Genomic DNA, 17,090 nt, shown 5'->3' with positions numbered 1-17,090 from the left:
TAGTCAAACTGGGATAGTTCTTCATTCTGTCCCATGTATTAACTTGAAGCAAACTGTAGAGTAATGAAGAGCCATTAAACAATGAAACGTTGTGCACTTATGAAAGTATTGTCTTTAAAGTACAAGAGTACTGAGAAAAGTTCACTAGCTGTCCTTGGTCCCACTAAGTTTCCAGGTCTTCAATGAATTCCTTATAAGCTTCAAGTGGCTTTTATGGGCTTCCCTTGTGGCTCAGCTGGTAAAGAATCTGCCTGCAATGCAGGAGACCTGGGTTTGATTCCTGGGTTGGGAAGATTCCCTTGGCAAAGGGAAAGGCTACTCACTCCTGGCCTGGACAGTTCCGTGGACTGCATAGTCCATGGGGTTGCAAATAGTCAGTCATGACTGAGCAACTTGCACTTTTTAAAAACAAACTTTTTATTTTATATTGGAGTATAGCTGATTCACAATGATGTGTTGGTTTCAGCTGTACAACAAAGTGATTCAGCTATACATGTATACATGTCTACTCGTTTTCAAATTCTTTCCCCACTTAGGTTGTTACATAATATTGAGCAGAGTTCCCAGTGCTTATTTGTGGAATCTAAAAAAAAAAAAATGGTAGAAATGAGTTTATTTGCAAAATAGAAACAGACTCACAGACTTAGCAAATCCAGCATTATCATTGGGAAGCAGGGTAAGGGGAACAGTTAGGGAGTCTGGGATAGACATGTACACATTGCTATATTTAGAATGGATAACCAGTAGGGATCTACTGTAAAAGTGCTTTTTTAACATTACAAAATCTGTGTTTCCTCAAAATGCATACTAGGACAGGATTACAGAGCATTCACTTTATTTCATTATTTGGAAATATAGTTACTGTTGGTAGAGGTTTCTCAAGCTGGTACATGATCTCATTTAACTCTGACAACAAACTTTTGGGGTAGAAATTACTATTCTCATTCATAGATGGGTAAATGGAGGCTCTGAAGAGTAGAATAATCTGCTTCAAGTCACAGACAAATAACAAGGCAATGAACAGTACAGTTGTAGCCTTTGCTCTTTCTAAGGGCTTGGCTGATGGCTCAGCAGTGAAGATGGCTCCTGCAATGAACGAGACTCAGATTCAATCCCTGGGTCAGGAAGATCCCCTGGAGAAGGAAAGGGCTACTCACTTTAGTATTCTTACTTGGGAAATCCCATGGACACAGGAGCTTGGTGGGCTGCAGTCCATGGGGTCACAAAGAGTTCGACACGACTTAGCGACTAAACAGCAACAAAGGCTGCAGAAACTGGATCTCAAATAATGAATCTGATGTGAAGAGGGAATGTCCAAAATGTATATGCCAGTGGTTCTCCAACCGGAATCCCACCTCCGGCTCTGCCAGCATAAAGGAAGGCACTATCTGCTCCCTGATCCCTAATTCAATGGGAACACATATTAGATTCTCCCAAGGGTGCTCTGGATTGTGCTTTGGAAGCAGGACAGAGCAGGCTCTGTTCTACAGCAGGAAGGTATCTTTGGGTAGTTAGCAGAGATCTTAGCTTCTACTCAATCAAATAGCTTCGATTTCCATGAGTGTCTGGAGAGTAGTAAAATGGCCCAGCACTCTTGAATTCTACAAGTTCCCTTTGAAAATCTCTAATAAATTTATAGTCTTTGCTTCAGAAGTGTTGGAAGGTTATAAGTTACTGGACCTTTTTGCCTCTTCAGCTAGTCCTCTGGGAATATGACCCTCACATAAGAAGACATGCACAGCCACTGCTCAGCTTTCCTGCTGCAGGGAGCTCGCTTGACTGACAGCCCCAGTGGCTGAGCTCTAAGTTGGTCACTGTGTCAAAGCCACCGTCCTCATGGATTGCTGCCAGCCAATGACTGAGTGGGTCAGGCGTACTAATACAGGCCTGCTCCCTTCAAGCAGGGGACTTTTCTGATGAGTGATGTTGCCTTTAGAACTTCTGACTGACCTCCTTCAAACTTTAGAGGCTAACTGGGGGCTAAGATTCTCCATGTCCAACTCACCTTTCTTCCCTTCCTTCTTCACTATGGTCAGAACCTGATTTGCATTTTTTTTTTTCTTTGCCATGCTGCGTGGCACGTGTGATCTTCATTCCCTGACCAGGGATCGAACCCCTACCTCTTGCATTGGAAGCTTGGAATCTTAGCCACTGACCACCATGGAAGTCCCCCTGAACTGTATTCTCAAAGTTCTTCCTGTCTCCGCTACTGCCTCCCCCATCTCCCAAACAGGCCTCTTCCTCAATTCATGTTTTTTCACGTCTATACCTATCATGGTGTTTGCTTCTCAGAGAACCTGAACTAACACATATTGGTACTGAATACCCACTGTCTTCAGTTTTTAGGACTTAGCCAAAGTTCTAACCTGAGACAATAGGAAAAATTGTATCTCATATCCTGCTACATATGCCATGAGTTCAATTTTTAGAGTATTGGATTTCATACCAGATATCTGAAATCAAAACATATTGGGAGGAGGTAAGAGAGTAGACTTGTGTCAATGGAGCACTTGAAGACCAATCATTTAGTCTGGATAATTCCCCAGGCTTCCAGCTCAGTTTACTTGTATAAATGTAAATCATACCAACCGTAAAGAAAATGGAGTAATGCTAGAGGATGGTTGACTTGGGACACTGAAGCGAGTTATGCGGCTCCTGAATTTCTCCTTCTCTTACTAATAACGGTCTTGAGTACAACCCTTCTGCATTATGCTGTCTTCACCTGAAATGTGTAAAATTTTTCATTCTACTCAAGAGAAAAATATCATCACTCCCATTTTGCAGATAATGAAACTAAAGCTGAGAGAGAAGATTGTAACTTGCCCAAATTAACCCAGCTAGGAAAGAATAGAATCCAAGTTTGGATAGGAAGATTGGTGGCTACAGTCTTTACTCTTTCCATCCATTTAAAACCCTATTCAGTAATCTTTAAGGTGTTTCTAGTTATTAATTTGATGGATTTGTGCACCTGAAATTAAAAGATAAAATTTGCCTAAAAGCACATTTTAACTGTGCGTGGGTTTTTTTTTTTTTTTGGTCAGTGAAGGGAACTACCTTATTGGGCAATTGTAGTTTATTTTTCATTGGCTGCTTTACTGAGCCTCATCAAATGTATTTGCTTTGCAGAGCTGCAGTGGATTAATCTTGAGTAAGTAATTTGGAAATGTTTTTATTCATTTCTATGGAAACCATCTATCTGGATTTTCATATATCAAGATCGCAGAGATTTGTCCCAGTCCAATTGCGATCTTAGTCACAGCAGTGTCGGCTTACATATTAAGGGCATAGTTTTGCTCTGATGGCCCTTCAGAAATCTGTAATTGGTGTGGAACACAAACACGAACAGAATGTGTCTTAGGAGGTCCTGTGAGTTAGGCTTCAGCAGATTAGCTGAGTCTTTCTTGATGGAACAAGCCCTTTGGAATTTATTAATACTCTGCTTCGTCCATTAACTACTCATGTCTTAAAATCCACTTGGTCTGTGTTTGCTAGCATTTTAAACAGTCAAACCTGAATCTGAGACTTAATTGACATCCATAGTGATATACACCAGACAAATTCCTTCACTTTTTATCCCCAAACAGGACGTTTTTTTTTTTTCACTTTGGGATAACAATACTACTTTTATATATCTTCCTTCAGCAGAGAAAGCATCTTTTTTTTTTTCATTCTTAGAATACATCATCCTGCTTCTAGTTTGACTGTACTCCCTACCCCTCAGTGGTTTCAGGGCTTTTGGAACCATATTATCTCTTTTCTTCTGAAAATATTGAGAGAGTTGTGTGTTTGTTTGTGTGGGGGTGGAGATTGGGGGCTGTGAAGGGCAGCCTGCCTGGAGATTATGAACCATGTTTAAAGAATCAATACTGTGAGAAAGGGCCTATAAATCTAAGAAGTATGGTAGAAATTCAAGCCAAAGATATTAATCCTGGGAGAGTGTGTAACAAATATGCAAAAAGATTTGTCTCTTATCTATTTGCTATCTATATATCATCTACCTATCAATCTTTTAATCTATCAATCATGTCCATTTGCCTATTTATCTGCTTTTTCTCTTTGTTTTTTCTTTTTCATTTCATGTCCAATAATATCTTAAATTTCTTAATATATTGATTATCTACAACTGATTTATAATATGTAAAACAGCACCTAGTATGCAAAAGTATTATCAACCTAGAAATGCTAGGCTTTTAATGTAGGAAGAAGTCATACTCATTTTCATAAACTTTGTTTATATATATATTTTTAAATTTTTACCATACTTACTGCTATGGTAGCTACATCAGCTTTCTTTTGGTATATCCTTGTATTTAAATTTTGTCTCCTGTTAGGATCATATTGGAGAAGGCAATGGCACCCCACTCCAGTACTCTTGCCTGGGAAATCCCATGGACGGAGGAGCCTGGTGGGCTGCAGTCCATGGGGTCACTAGGAGTCGGACACAACTGAGCGACTTCACTTTCACTTTTCACTTTCATGCATTGGAGAAGGAAATGGCAACCCACTGCAGTGTTCTTGCCTGGAGAATCCCAGGGATGGGGGAGCTTGGTGGGCTGCCGTCTATGGGGTCACACGATTGAAGTGACTTAGCAGTAGCAGCAGCAGGATCATATTAGGAGCTATTTTTAAACCAGTCTGACAATCTTACTCTTTCATTTGGAATATTTAGTCCATTTACTTTTAGGTGTGTGCGTGCTCAGGCATGTTTGACTCTTTGTGACTCCATGGACTGCAGCCCACCAGGCTCCTCTGTCCATGGAACTTTTCAGGCAAGAATACTGGAGTGGGTTGCCATGCCCTCCTCCAGGGGATCTTCCCAACCCAAGGGATTGAACCCACATCTCCTGTGTCTCCTGTATTGGCAGATGGATTCTTTATCTCTGTGCCACCTGAGAAGCCCCATTTATCTTCACTGAGCTTACTAATATATTTAGTTTTATATCTCTCATCTTATTTGCTTTTAATTTGGTCTGTTTTACATTTTTTGTCTTTCTCGCTTTTTATAGAATTATTTTCATTATTCTACTTTCCTCCTATTTATTTTTTAATTTTACATTTATTTTTTAAAATTTCTTTATTTTTAGTTGAAGCATAATTGCTTTACACTGTTATGTTTGTTTCTGCCTTACTACATTTATTATCAGTGCATGCTAAGACTCTCCAGTTGTGTCTGACTGTTTGCGATCCTATGGACAGTAGCCTGCCAGGCTTCTCTGTCCATGGGATTCTCCAGATAAGAATGCCTGAGTGGGTTGCTGTGCTCTCCTCCAGGGGATCATCCTGATCCAGGGACTGAATCTTGAGTCTCCTGCATTGGCAGGAGGGTTCTTTATCACCTGTCTTCCCTGGCTCAGTCAGTAAAGGATCTGCCTGCAATGGGGGAGACCTGGGTTTGATCCCAGCGTCGTGAAGATCCCCTGGAGAAGGAAATGGCAACTCACTCCAGTACTCTTGCCTGGAGAATTCCACGGACAGGGGAGCCTGGTGGATTACAGTCCATGGGGTCACAAAGAGACATGACTGAGTGACTAACACTTTTACTTTCTTTATCACTGCCTGTTAAACCACCTGCTTAACCTGCTAAGCCACCCGCTAAGCCTGTTATTATTATTAGCAGTAGTAGTTTAATGGTTAACCTAGAGATCACAACTTGACATGACTTACTAAAATTATTTTTTATCTTTTCTCTAATACTGCTAGAAACTTAAAACATTAAACTCTGCTCCATCCCTGGGTTGGGAAGATCCCCTGGGAAAGGAAATGGCAACTCACTCCAGTATTCTTGCCTGGAGAACCCACCCCGTGGACAGAGGAGCCTGGCGGGCTACAGTCCATGGGGTCACAAAGAGTCAGACACGACTGAGTGACTAAACCACCACCACCCGTCTTTTGAATTACTCTTGTTATACATTTTAATTATCTCTATATTTTAAATTTCACAATAATTCCTGATTATTTTCGTATGGTCGATGTTTATTTATAGTTACCCACATATGTATCATCTGTCTTCTTCATTGTTTGTTTTTTCCATGTTTCCAACTGTGATCATCTTTTTCCTGAAAATCTCTCTTTGGTATTTCTTTTAGTAAAGGCCTACTGCTGATAAACTTCTTCAGTTTTCATTAGTCTGAAATTCTCTACTGTTATTTTCAATTTTGAGAGGATTTTTTTTTATCAGATATAGAAATCTGAGTTGGCTTTTCTTTCAGTGCTGAAAAATGTTATTATAAATTCTTTTGGCTTCTATCATTTCTGTTGAGAACTAAGTTGAAAATCTCATTGTTGCTCCTTTGAAAACAATATAACTTTCATCTCTAGCTGTTTTTAAGATTTTTTTGTATAAAATAGATAACCAACAAGACTTATATAGTACAGGGAACTATATTCAATATTTTAAAATATCCTATAAGGGAAAAGAATCTGAACTATATTCAATATTCTGTGATAAACCATAATAGAAAATAATATAAAAATAATATATATATGTGTATAACTGAATCACTTTGCTGAAACTAATGCAACATTAAAATTATACTTCAATTTAAAAAGAGAAAAGCATGCAATGACAAAATATTTTTGGTTTTCAGGAACTTTACTATGGGTATTGCTTTGTGTTTATCCTGCTTGGGGTTTGCTGAGCTTCTTGTAACTGTGGGTTGATATTCTTGAACAGTTTTGGAAAATTCTTGGCCAATATACCTTAACATATGGCTTTTATGTCATCTCTCTTCTTTCTTTCTAGAATTTAGTGATACATATGTTAAACATTGAAAGTGCTTACCAGAAGTCTCTTTCTCTTTGTTCCTCCTATTCTTTTTTCTCTTTATGTTTCCTTTTGAATGTTATCTATTAATCTTTCTTTTTAAATTTTTATTTTACATTGGAATAGTTGATTTACAATGTTGTGTTAGTTTCAGGTGGAGAGAAAAATGGTTAGGATTAACATATATGCACTACATAATCAACAAAGACCTACTGTATAGCACAGGGCACTCTACTCAATACTTTGTAATAATCTACATTGGAAAAGAATCTGAAAAAGAATAGATATACATATACCTATAGATAAAAACTTAAAAAGAATCAAATGGTTATTCTAAAACTAAAACAAAGTATTGAGTAGAGTGCCCTGTGCTCTACAGTAGGTCTTTGTTGATTATGTAGTGTATATATGTTAATTCCAACCTTCTAATTTATCCTTCTTTCTAATCTTTTCCCTTTTGTAACCATAAGTTAAAAAACAAAATAGATCCTAGTACTCTGGTGAAATTCTTCATCCTTTCACTTATTTTGTTCACTTTTCCTATATTTTATTTAACACATTGATTATAGTTATTTCCTTGCTAACTCAAAAATCTGGATCAGCAGGTCGATTTCTATTCTCTGTTTTATTCTATTGGTTATAAAGCATATGGAGCTGTACTTTTCTCAAGTCTAGGAATTTTTGACTAAATGCACTGTTTTGTGTATTAAATAATGTACTATGGTGGCTGGATATAATTTTATCTTCCATTAAAGCATGTGTCTTCTTTTTCTGTTATGCAGATAGAATGAGGAGGTGGTTATCTCAATTCAGTCATGGATATAGCTCGGCTAGGGTCCCTCTTCCTAGGGCAGGCTCTCCCAGGCTTTTGCTTGAGAGCCTATTCTTTGTGTCCTCAACCTTGAAGTCCAGAGAAAATCCAGCTCTTCCCTTTAGCCATTTTCCATGTAACTATCCTTCCAACTCATAAAACTTTAAAATTTGCAAATGTCCTAAGGGAGTGAGCAGTCATGCATTTGAAGCAATTCTTTTCATTTGGCAAGTCTTGAGATTGTGGGAACTTTTTCCTGCTTTCTAGAAGTTTTGACCTAGTTCCCCATCTTCCTGTACAACACTAGAACTCCAGAAATTTCCTTCCAGGCAAAGTTGGCTGTGTTTAGGGCTCCTCGGGTTTTTAATTGTGTCACTTCAGTTCTGTGTGACAGCTAAAGTTGGCTGGTTTCTCTTTCCCATTGGATGGATCCTCTGCCTGGGCTACGGTTGATCAACATGTGGCCAGGGCTTGAAAATGTCCCTAGAGAAAAAATACTGGCCATCAGAAGCTCACCTCAGAACACATTTCGCTCCCTAGAACTTGAGTACATTTAGTCCTAGTTGCTTTTATAGCTCTCTAATGCCTTGAAAAATATGGAAGTCTTGGCCTGCTGTGGCTTAATTTGCTCTATCTAAACATGAAAATTCTTTGACCTCACACTATTTCATTTTCTTCATCAATTATGTATTTAGTAGTTTTCTATATGAAACCGGCTTAGTTGTTATTTATTGTATTTTCAGAGATTGTCTTTACAAACATTAACTGAAAAAAGATCCATTCATTTTCTACTTAGTACTGACTTTGTATACTTCCTCTGACCCAGCCTGACTCCCTGGTTCTCCTAGTTGGACATCAACTCTTTTCTGGAATTCCCACTTTGCCATATGTGTATATCTTTAGAAGACGAGATGGTTGGATGGTATCATCGACTTAATGGACATGAATTTGAGCAGACTCTGGGAGATAGTGAAGGACAGGAAAGACTGGCATTCTGCAGTCCATGGGGTTGCAAAGAGTTGGACACAACCAAGTGATTGAACAACAACATTGCATGTATATCTTGCATTGTAGTTACTTAAGGATGTGTATATCCTATGCAGGGACCATCATAGAGCTTTGTCCATAGTGGAAGGAATACATGAACAAAACACCAACAGCATAAAACATAAAAATGCTCTAGGGATATCAAGAATTCTTACATACTCAGCCTTGTCACTGGTGAAGAGATCACCCAAGAAGCAGTATTTGTGTTGTTTTCTGAGCTGGGGGCCAGAATTACACCAGTACAATCCCATTTGTGTACCGGGGCAAAGATTTTCATAATAACAAGAGTTTCTGCATACAAATTCTGGCTTTCACAGTCATTAAATAGGGGGGACACGGTTAAAATGACAAAGGCAACTAGCTTGCACACACACAGACTAAGGCTATTTGCAGGGTTTGTCGTACTGGCAACAGTTAGATTGTCTCTCAGAAAATCCATGTACAACTTACATTTTCAATATGAGGTGGAAATAACTCCACTACTCCAGGGATTCTAATACTTCTAAAGTCAACCACTACTCATTCATGGAGCACCACACTGGGAAAAGCATTGTGGAGAAACATACCATTTCAGGCATTGTCCATTGTCCACCAAGGGGATTAGATAAAACAAGCCACAAATACATCATAATATATCATCGATATAATAAAATATGTGATAGGTAAACTATGTGAAAAATATAGATAGTAAATATTATAATAAATATTGTAAGGATTTAGAAACAAAGATGACCACCCTAGTGATGATCTAGGGAGACTTGGATTATATTTTCTCATCAGACACATAGCCTTAAGGGCCTTTGGCTTTAAACTTCTTTCTTTACTTAGAGTTGGTTTAACATGGCCAATCATGTTGGAAAAGAAATGAATAAATTTGACATGGCATCACATCCCAGCTGGTTTTAATAATCTGAATTGCTTTTAAGACAAACTTGTAAGAACAAGTAAAGAACTTCCTGCCAAACTATATGAATGCCATCTGGTCTGAAGTGAGAGCTTGGTGGTGGTCTAAGTCCATTCACAAGGAGGGTACAATTTACCACAACTATTCTGGCAGAGCTTGGAGGTGGGGGAGTTGCAGCTTTTCTCATTACACGTTAATTGAGGAGAAGGATCAGAGAAGGCTGAATAAACAACATCTCTGGAGAGCTAGAAACTTTCATGTATTTCAAAGAGTATGTTATGGTGAAACCATATTAGTAGTTGAAAAGAACATGAATTGTGGAGTAAAACTGGTTTGAGGAATCAGAAAGAACACAAAAGAATGTTTGTTGGAGGACTACTTGTGACACCAGTGCATAAATCGAAATTTGCCAATGTTTGAATGTTTGTTCAGCATACTATGAAACTATTAAAAATTACTATAGAGACCCCCTTATCACCTAGAAACATGTTTATGAAATGTTGAAGATTTAGGAGATCAAGATATAAATACAGGGATCTTCCTGGCAGTCCAGTGATTAACACTTTGCCTTCCAGTATAGGGAGTGTAGGTTCGATCCCTAGTCAGGGAGCCAAGATCCCACATACCTTGTGGCCAAAGCCCCAAAACATAAGCCAGAAACAATATTGCAACAAATTCAATAAAGACTTTAAAGAAAGATATAAATCCAGTTGTACAGAATGCAAAAGTGCAAATGAAAAAGACGGGGAAGAGTCCGGAGCCCAAGAGACAAGTCATTGTGTTAAACGTAATTTTCTTTCATCCCTCTGTATTTCCCAAAATGTCCATAACTCGATTATATTAATCATTTAAAAACACAGGACTTTTATTCGAGAAATATTTCATGACTTCATGGTTTTTTCAAAGACATATTGCTTATTATCTCTACCCTCAAGGAACGCTGAATCTAGTAAGGGGGAAAGACATAAAATCTTATAAATAGTATGGAGTATAGAAAGTAAGAGAGCCATGGGAAGTCAGATGAAAACCATCACACAGGACTGTTGTGATCACGAAGGCTTAATGAAGGCAGTGAAGTTTGAACATGACCTTTAAAGACAGGATTTTAATAGATTGTGTTGAGCATGAAATGGCATTCTCTGTGGAGAAATTGCACAAGCAAAAAGGCAAAGATGGAAAAGCATAGCTGTTTATGTGGAAAAGCAAGGATTCACAATGCTCAATGAACCGAACAGCAAAGAAAAATGTGACTTGAAAGCAAGACTGAGGCCAAATTTTAAGGTGTCATTGCCAGGCTAGAAGTTGGATTTAATCATTGCATCGTAATAGCTGATTTGTGTATTTTTCTTCAGGGTTTACAAGGTGCAAAGTGTTCTCACATTCTTTACATATGATTTTTTCAACAATGTTCTGAAGATGAGATTATCACTCTATCTACAGATGACAAAACTGAAGTTGGAGGAACTGGAGGATGCCCCAAGTTCGCAGAGCAAGTTCCTTCTGCTCATTCTTCCCAGTGGTTCATTCACAACAACCATATAGCATTTGCCATAATGCACTATCGTTAGTTGTTCATTTCCCCTCTGGCACATCCTAGTCACTTATGGAAAAAGCAGCCAGTTCACTGGGATTTCCTACATGATTTCAAATGATTGATCTAAGAGATTAACTTTGTTAGCAGGAGAATATGATGGTTGGAGGATGGGCTTAGATTAAAGCCTTAGGTTGAATCCTAATTCTGCTGCCTGTGAGCTGTATATCAAATAGTTTATCCCTTCCGAGCGTGTGTCCTTACTTTTCATATATGATTAACATTTGCTTTATAGAGCTGTTTAGAGGAGTAAATAGGAGAACACATGAAATGCCCAGGAGTGTGCCTGACGCACAACAAACACGAAGTCAGTGGAAGTGTTATGTTGTTATAATATTGCTCATATAACTTTGAATCAGTAACTAAATCCCATTCCTTTATTCTACTTTTCTAATTTAGTTCGATCAGTTTCCAGATGACCCAGATTTGAGAGACTTGATTGGGAGTCAGGAGCCTGCCATCTCTCTAAATGGAGGGTGACTTCATCCTGCAGCCAAGTGTTCCCCTTCCCTCCTGCCTTTTCGCATATGTCACTTTGTTGTACAAAGGGGATTTGGAAGGTCACAGAGAAAGAGTCAACCTAATAAGTGAAAAAATGGAAAGAGAGATCACAATCAAGGACCACTTTACTTGAAGTGATATAATTATTCTGAGCCTGAGTAGACAGTCCTAAATGTCAAGTCACTCCAACCATCTTGTTTTCAACAATATCAGTGAGCTAAAAACATTAAGGTAATGCTACTTCTGCTAATGTTAAGAATTGACATTTACTGAGTCTTTAATATATGCTAGGCAACAGCCTAGAATAGAATAGGCCACTCAAGCTTCAATTTGTAGAAGAACTTTTTCCTTAGTCCTACCCCATTGTGTTGTATTCTTGACACACGTTCTCAGTCCGCATCTCTAGATAGAACTGAACATTTTGTTTATGCACCAAACCTGAGAGTCAACCAATGTAGGAAACCTTTATTAAGAAACACAACCCATGGCTCCTCAAGTGGTGCTAGTGGTTAAGAACCTGCCAGCCCATGCAGGAGACATAAGAGATGTGGCTTTGAACCCCTGGAGAATGAAATGGCAACCCACTCCAGTATTCTTGCCTGGAGAATCCCATGGACAGAGGAGCCTGGCGGGCTACAGTCCATAGGGTCACAAAGAGTTGGTCAGAACTGAGTGACTTCACATGCACATACAACCCAATATAAGGCCCAAATCTAATACACAAGGCAGAGTAGAGCTCTACCATTGTACCAGACATACTCAGTATTTGGATATTTTCTCCTCATATTGACCTTTCTTCTTTTTTCTCACTGCCATTTTATTTTCCACCAAAATTTCAACATTCTCTAGGTCAGGTGCTTCTAGGGAAGTCAGGCCTGATCAGTCATGATCTTCCTTCTACCTCATCCACAGGAACTCAGTCTATTAAGATACTCACCAGTGTGTATTAATTGGCTTTGCTATGCTTTACCAATCCAATTTTAGCTGGTTTGCTTGTTCATTTAAAAATATTTTGACCTAGAGAACCAAGTTTAATCAGAATCCTGGAATTTACAGTGATGCCTTTGAGGATATGCTCAATAAATACTTGATACTTACAATGTTGATAGTGATAAGTGATATGTCAGGCAGCTGGGAAATGAGAAATTTGGCTCTCAAAGGGGAGAACAAACACAGATACTAATTTTAAGACCACAGACACAGCCTAATTAATTTTTAAAAATCTGGTCCTTATGTTTTCTCTTCCAGTTTTAGTCTAGTCATGGACTTAAGGAGAAGGATATGGCAACCCACTCTAGTATTCTTGCTGGGAAAATTCCATGGGCAGAGGAGCCTGGTGGACTACAGTCCATGGGGTTGCAAAGAGTTGGATATGACTGAGCACACACACGGACTTAAGTAGGTGGACCCTGGGATTAGGAGAAAGCCAAGTATAATTGCTTAACTCATCATGATAACCGATCAGCACTAGAGCTTTTGAGGCTTCAGAGTATTGGAAAGAGGTTCTGCAACAACTGGACATTGGCTCAGGAGAAGAGGAGGCTACCATAGAGAAGGGCCTTTCCTGCTATGCTATAGTAGCATGGTGTGCTGAAGATTCAGTGGGTGAAAGAAACTCCATTACTCTTGCTTCTGTGGAATACTGCGGAGAGTCAAATGACCCTTTAATTACCAGTTTAGTCATCAATAATGGAAGATTTGCCAGGGAAGGATTAAATACTTTCTAGTTTGCAGGCTCTTTGCCTGGAAGTTTGCCCAAACCTGCAACCACATGCCTCAGTTTCTCCTACTGTCTTCCACAGCCCCATCCTTTCCTTGCCCTGCACAACTCCCCCCACGCCCCCACCGGCTGCAGATTTCTAAAAATAAAATGAACCACTGTATATTTAGAGAGTTGACTTAATTAAATATGTAATTCATTTAGGGTTAGAGTTAGGTTTAGGGTTTCTAAAAGGGTTACCCTTTAGAAAGTGTGCAAGTATTGTTTCATGCATAAGGTGCTTCTAATAATTTCTATAAGTACTCTGTTATTAGATCTTGGATAAGTATGCCTCATTGTAACATTTTTACAATGGAAAAACCAGATTCAGTTCATGATTTATAACTCACAATACTTTTTCTGAAACATTCTGTAGTTTTTAGCATTAATGCTACATACATATATGTAGGGCCAGGAAGCTAAATAAATTGATAAAGTGTATCTGCAGAATAAAAATATTTATGCATTTATAAATTACAAACCCTCAATTAACTTAGTGTATGGATTTATACACATGCTTTATAAGTCAGAATATGAGAGACAGTTGAATTAGTACATAAAGTTTTTATTTAAAGTTTTCCCCTTCCAAGCAAGCTTCATTTACACATTCTAATACTGTACAAAATTTACATTCTCTGTGATTTATTTATTTATTCACTCTTCACTTTCTAATAGTTTACGCCTTTCTGAAATACAGAAAGCTTTACTTATAGTTCTCATAAATGCTTTTATTTATTTTGGCTAGAAATAAAAAATAAATGAAGAACAAGTCCAAGGAAAGCAAATACCCTTGTATAAACTGACTTTCGGAAGAGATGGGGACTATTGACGATAAAAGGTTTTGAAGGAGACCTTGTATTCTTCATGGCATCGGCTGGGAATTTTATCACAACTGTAACCTTTCTTTCTATGTATTCATATGTGATCAAGGAAAAAGAAATGAAAAGCTGATTCCACTGGATATATATATTTATATATATATATTTTTACAACGGATCCTTTGGATCTGAACATACAAATAAATACAAAAACAACAAGGATTGCACTTTACTGTAGAAATGGCATTGGATTCCAGTACACCCATCCATCTTAACATGCTCCACAGTGAAACCTTGTCACCAGGGCAATTTTAATCGGTGGCTTCCCTATGTGGTTATTTTTGAACAACATACTTGTTGAGGGATTTGAAAACATCTCTTGGTGATTCACAACATATTTTAGGCTTTGATTTGTTCCTAATTGTTGTTGTGGCAGCTCTGAAGAGCTTGAAAATCAAATCCACGTTTCTGCTAGTTTTTCCCTATTGTAGGTCACACTGATACTGTCTCATGCTTTTCTGACCTTCTGCTCCTAAATTCCTCGTGCTTCTCAAGACAGCTAGTGATGGCTCGCTTCACTGAGCCCAGACATCTCTGGTGACAACAAAGAAATGTAATGAGTTGAGGGGAAGGAGGGTTCATCAGGTGCTTTTCTAGAGCCACACTTAAGAGTCTTTTCTAGAGCTGAAGGTGTGGAAGAGGGAGAGTACTGTTTGAGGAGCTACAGTTTGCTCATTAGGCTCTTTGTGGCCCCATGGACTGCAGCCCGCCAGGCCCCTCTGTCCATGGAATTCCCCAGGCCAGAATACTGGAGTGGGTTGCCATGCCCTCCTCCAGGGGATCGTCCCAACCCAGGGACTGAACTCATGTCACTTAAGCCTCCTGCATTGGCAGGCGGGTTCTTTACTACTAGCACCACCTGGGAGGCCCTGTTCGCTCCTTATATGCTGCCCCAAATGAGAAAGCCTCAGCCACTATAAACTGAATAGTGCATTTTGTTTCAATCTTTTGGATAAAACTGAGGACACAGAATTTATGACTCTGGCTAGCCTGGAACTGACAGGGCAGAAAGGAGTTGCCACAAGAGCCAATATCTTTTTCTTCTCCGTTCCCACGAGGCGGTGTAAGGGGCAGAAGGTATATAAAATGAAGTTCTATGGAAACAAAAACATTCCTCTTCAGTCTTACATGATTTTCTATAACTGTGTTGCCTCCGGAATCTGTGAAGCTGCCCCAGGTTAGGAATATAGAACCAGTGGCCATTTCTGTAATGTCGTATGAGTGTTTGGGTGGGTCAAATTTGGAATCATTCATGAACACAATATCCCCAAAACTTCAACATAGATCACATGCAGGTAAACTACAATGCACAATACTGATCTCAGGTCTCTCGGGGGGCACTCCTCCGTATTTTCTTTCTCCTGTTGAAAGTCGAGATCCACGTGGGGGGATTTCGTAAAGCTGAGACAAGTTAAAACCAGTCTGAAATGGAAGAGTCTGTCACCACAGGAAGTTTGATGTGATCCGAGTTACAGACAGAGTTTCCGTTCAAGAACAGGTCTTTTCCTTTTGTAGCTTCTTGTAAATCATCAGACACTAAAGTGGGTTTCGGCAGATGTACCATTAGAATGCATTGTTCTGGCTACAATAGGGCTGTCACTTGTCACTGCTTCCTTGAATGTGTCGTTCTGGGGCTTCCTGGTGTTATTTGTTGTAAGGTACGCAGGCGGGCAGGATAACTGTTGCACAGGCTGGCCCTGCCAGTGGTTCTGCCACATCTCCTTCGAGTTCTGTCCAGCTGCCTTTTTCTGGACAATAGCATATTGTGGATGACTTGTAGGCTCCCTGGAATGGAGAGCAGAGAGCCTTAGGGAAGGCTGTTCAGAAAAGTGCCACGGCAACCTTATTTATCACATCTACACTGGGATGGTTTACAAATCCTTTATGATAACTTAGCCCATGTTGGAAATTATCCTTCTGGTTTAAGTTTTAAAAAAGGAAAATTTATCTTAAATATTCTATGATAACTTACCCCAAGTTGGAAATTATCCCTTATTTAAGTTTAGAAAAAGAAGTAATTATCTTAAATATTCAAATAATTGAAGCAAATTGGATTTTAGATTATCACCTCACTTTTCCATTTTTTATCTTACTACTATAAAAAAATCAGAGACAGAGGGTTCAAAACCAGTTTAAAATAAACTGGAAATGAAGGTTTGTCAACTTCTTCACATGTTGATTTATTTGTTTTCAAGGGGCCACATGAGAAATAAAAAAATGTCTTTGATCTTCTTTCCTTTGCCAACCTCAGCAGCTAGTGCTTGTATATTTCCCTTTCTTAACCAAAGCAGCCTTGTTTTTTACCATAGGCAAAGAAAAAACCCCAAAATCCCAACCAACATAATCATTTTCTGGTTCCAAACACATATACGTTTGCAGCTAGCAATGTATGCCAGCAAATAAGGACATAGATGAATATCTAGTGATATATGTCAACACGGTTCACTTCCACAAGACTATAACTTTTTAAGGCTCTTCAAAACTTTAAATAACAGTCTTGTTGGATGCAAAAGAAATGAGGCCAATTAATATTATTAAAACCCCAAATAAATCTTATAAAACCAACAGATATATATATAGGAAAATACAGTCATCATTTCAAAAGTGGCTGTGTAGACCATTAGACTTATGTGTCTTCTGATATGTCATTTGAATTACATAGCCCCCCTCCTGTATATTATTGCTATTAATAAAATAAAAAAAATTTTTTTTTAAAGCTGAACTCAGGTCCCAACCGATAACAGTCTATAGGAACTATGGAGACAGGAGACTGTTTTTAAATGTCAACACAAGGAAATCATTAGCCAGTACCAGAATGTTGGGTATTCTATAAGAT

General features: G+C 38.6%; 2 protein-coding genes across 2 annotated transcripts in view; both read right to left on the bottom strand.

Annotated features, from left to right (window-relative positions):
- The window catches only part of LOC121817702 (uncharacterized), a 53,088-nt gene extending 51,019 nt beyond the window's left edge, over positions 1 to 2,069 (bottom strand). Inside the window, 1 exon segment of the mRNA XM_042239149.1 lies at positions 2,006 to 2,069. Within this exon segment, the coding sequence (XP_042095083.1) occupies positions 2,006 to 2,069 (64 nt within the window).
- Positions 2,070 to 13,925: 11,856 nt separating this feature from the next.
- Positions 13,926 to 17,090, bottom strand: part of KLHL14 (kelch like family member 14) — a 112,809-nt gene continuing 109,644 nt past the window's right edge. Inside the window, exon 8 of the mRNA XM_027960688.3 lies at positions 13,926 to 16,039. Coding sequence (XP_027816489.1) covers positions 15,899 to 16,039 — 141 coding nt within the window. The 3' untranslated portion in view covers positions 13,926 to 15,898. The remainder of the gene's footprint in view (positions 16,040 to 17,090) is intronic.

Source organism: Ovis aries, chromosome 23, assembly GCF_016772045.2.
Source record: "Ovis aries strain OAR_USU_Benz2616 breed Rambouillet chromosome 23, ARS-UI_Ramb_v3.0, whole genome shotgun sequence".
Lineage (NCBI taxonomy): Eukaryota > Metazoa > Chordata > Mammalia > Artiodactyla > Bovidae > Ovis > Ovis aries.
Note: the sequence above shows the minus strand (reverse complement) of the source record. Positions and strands in the feature narration are given on the sequence as shown.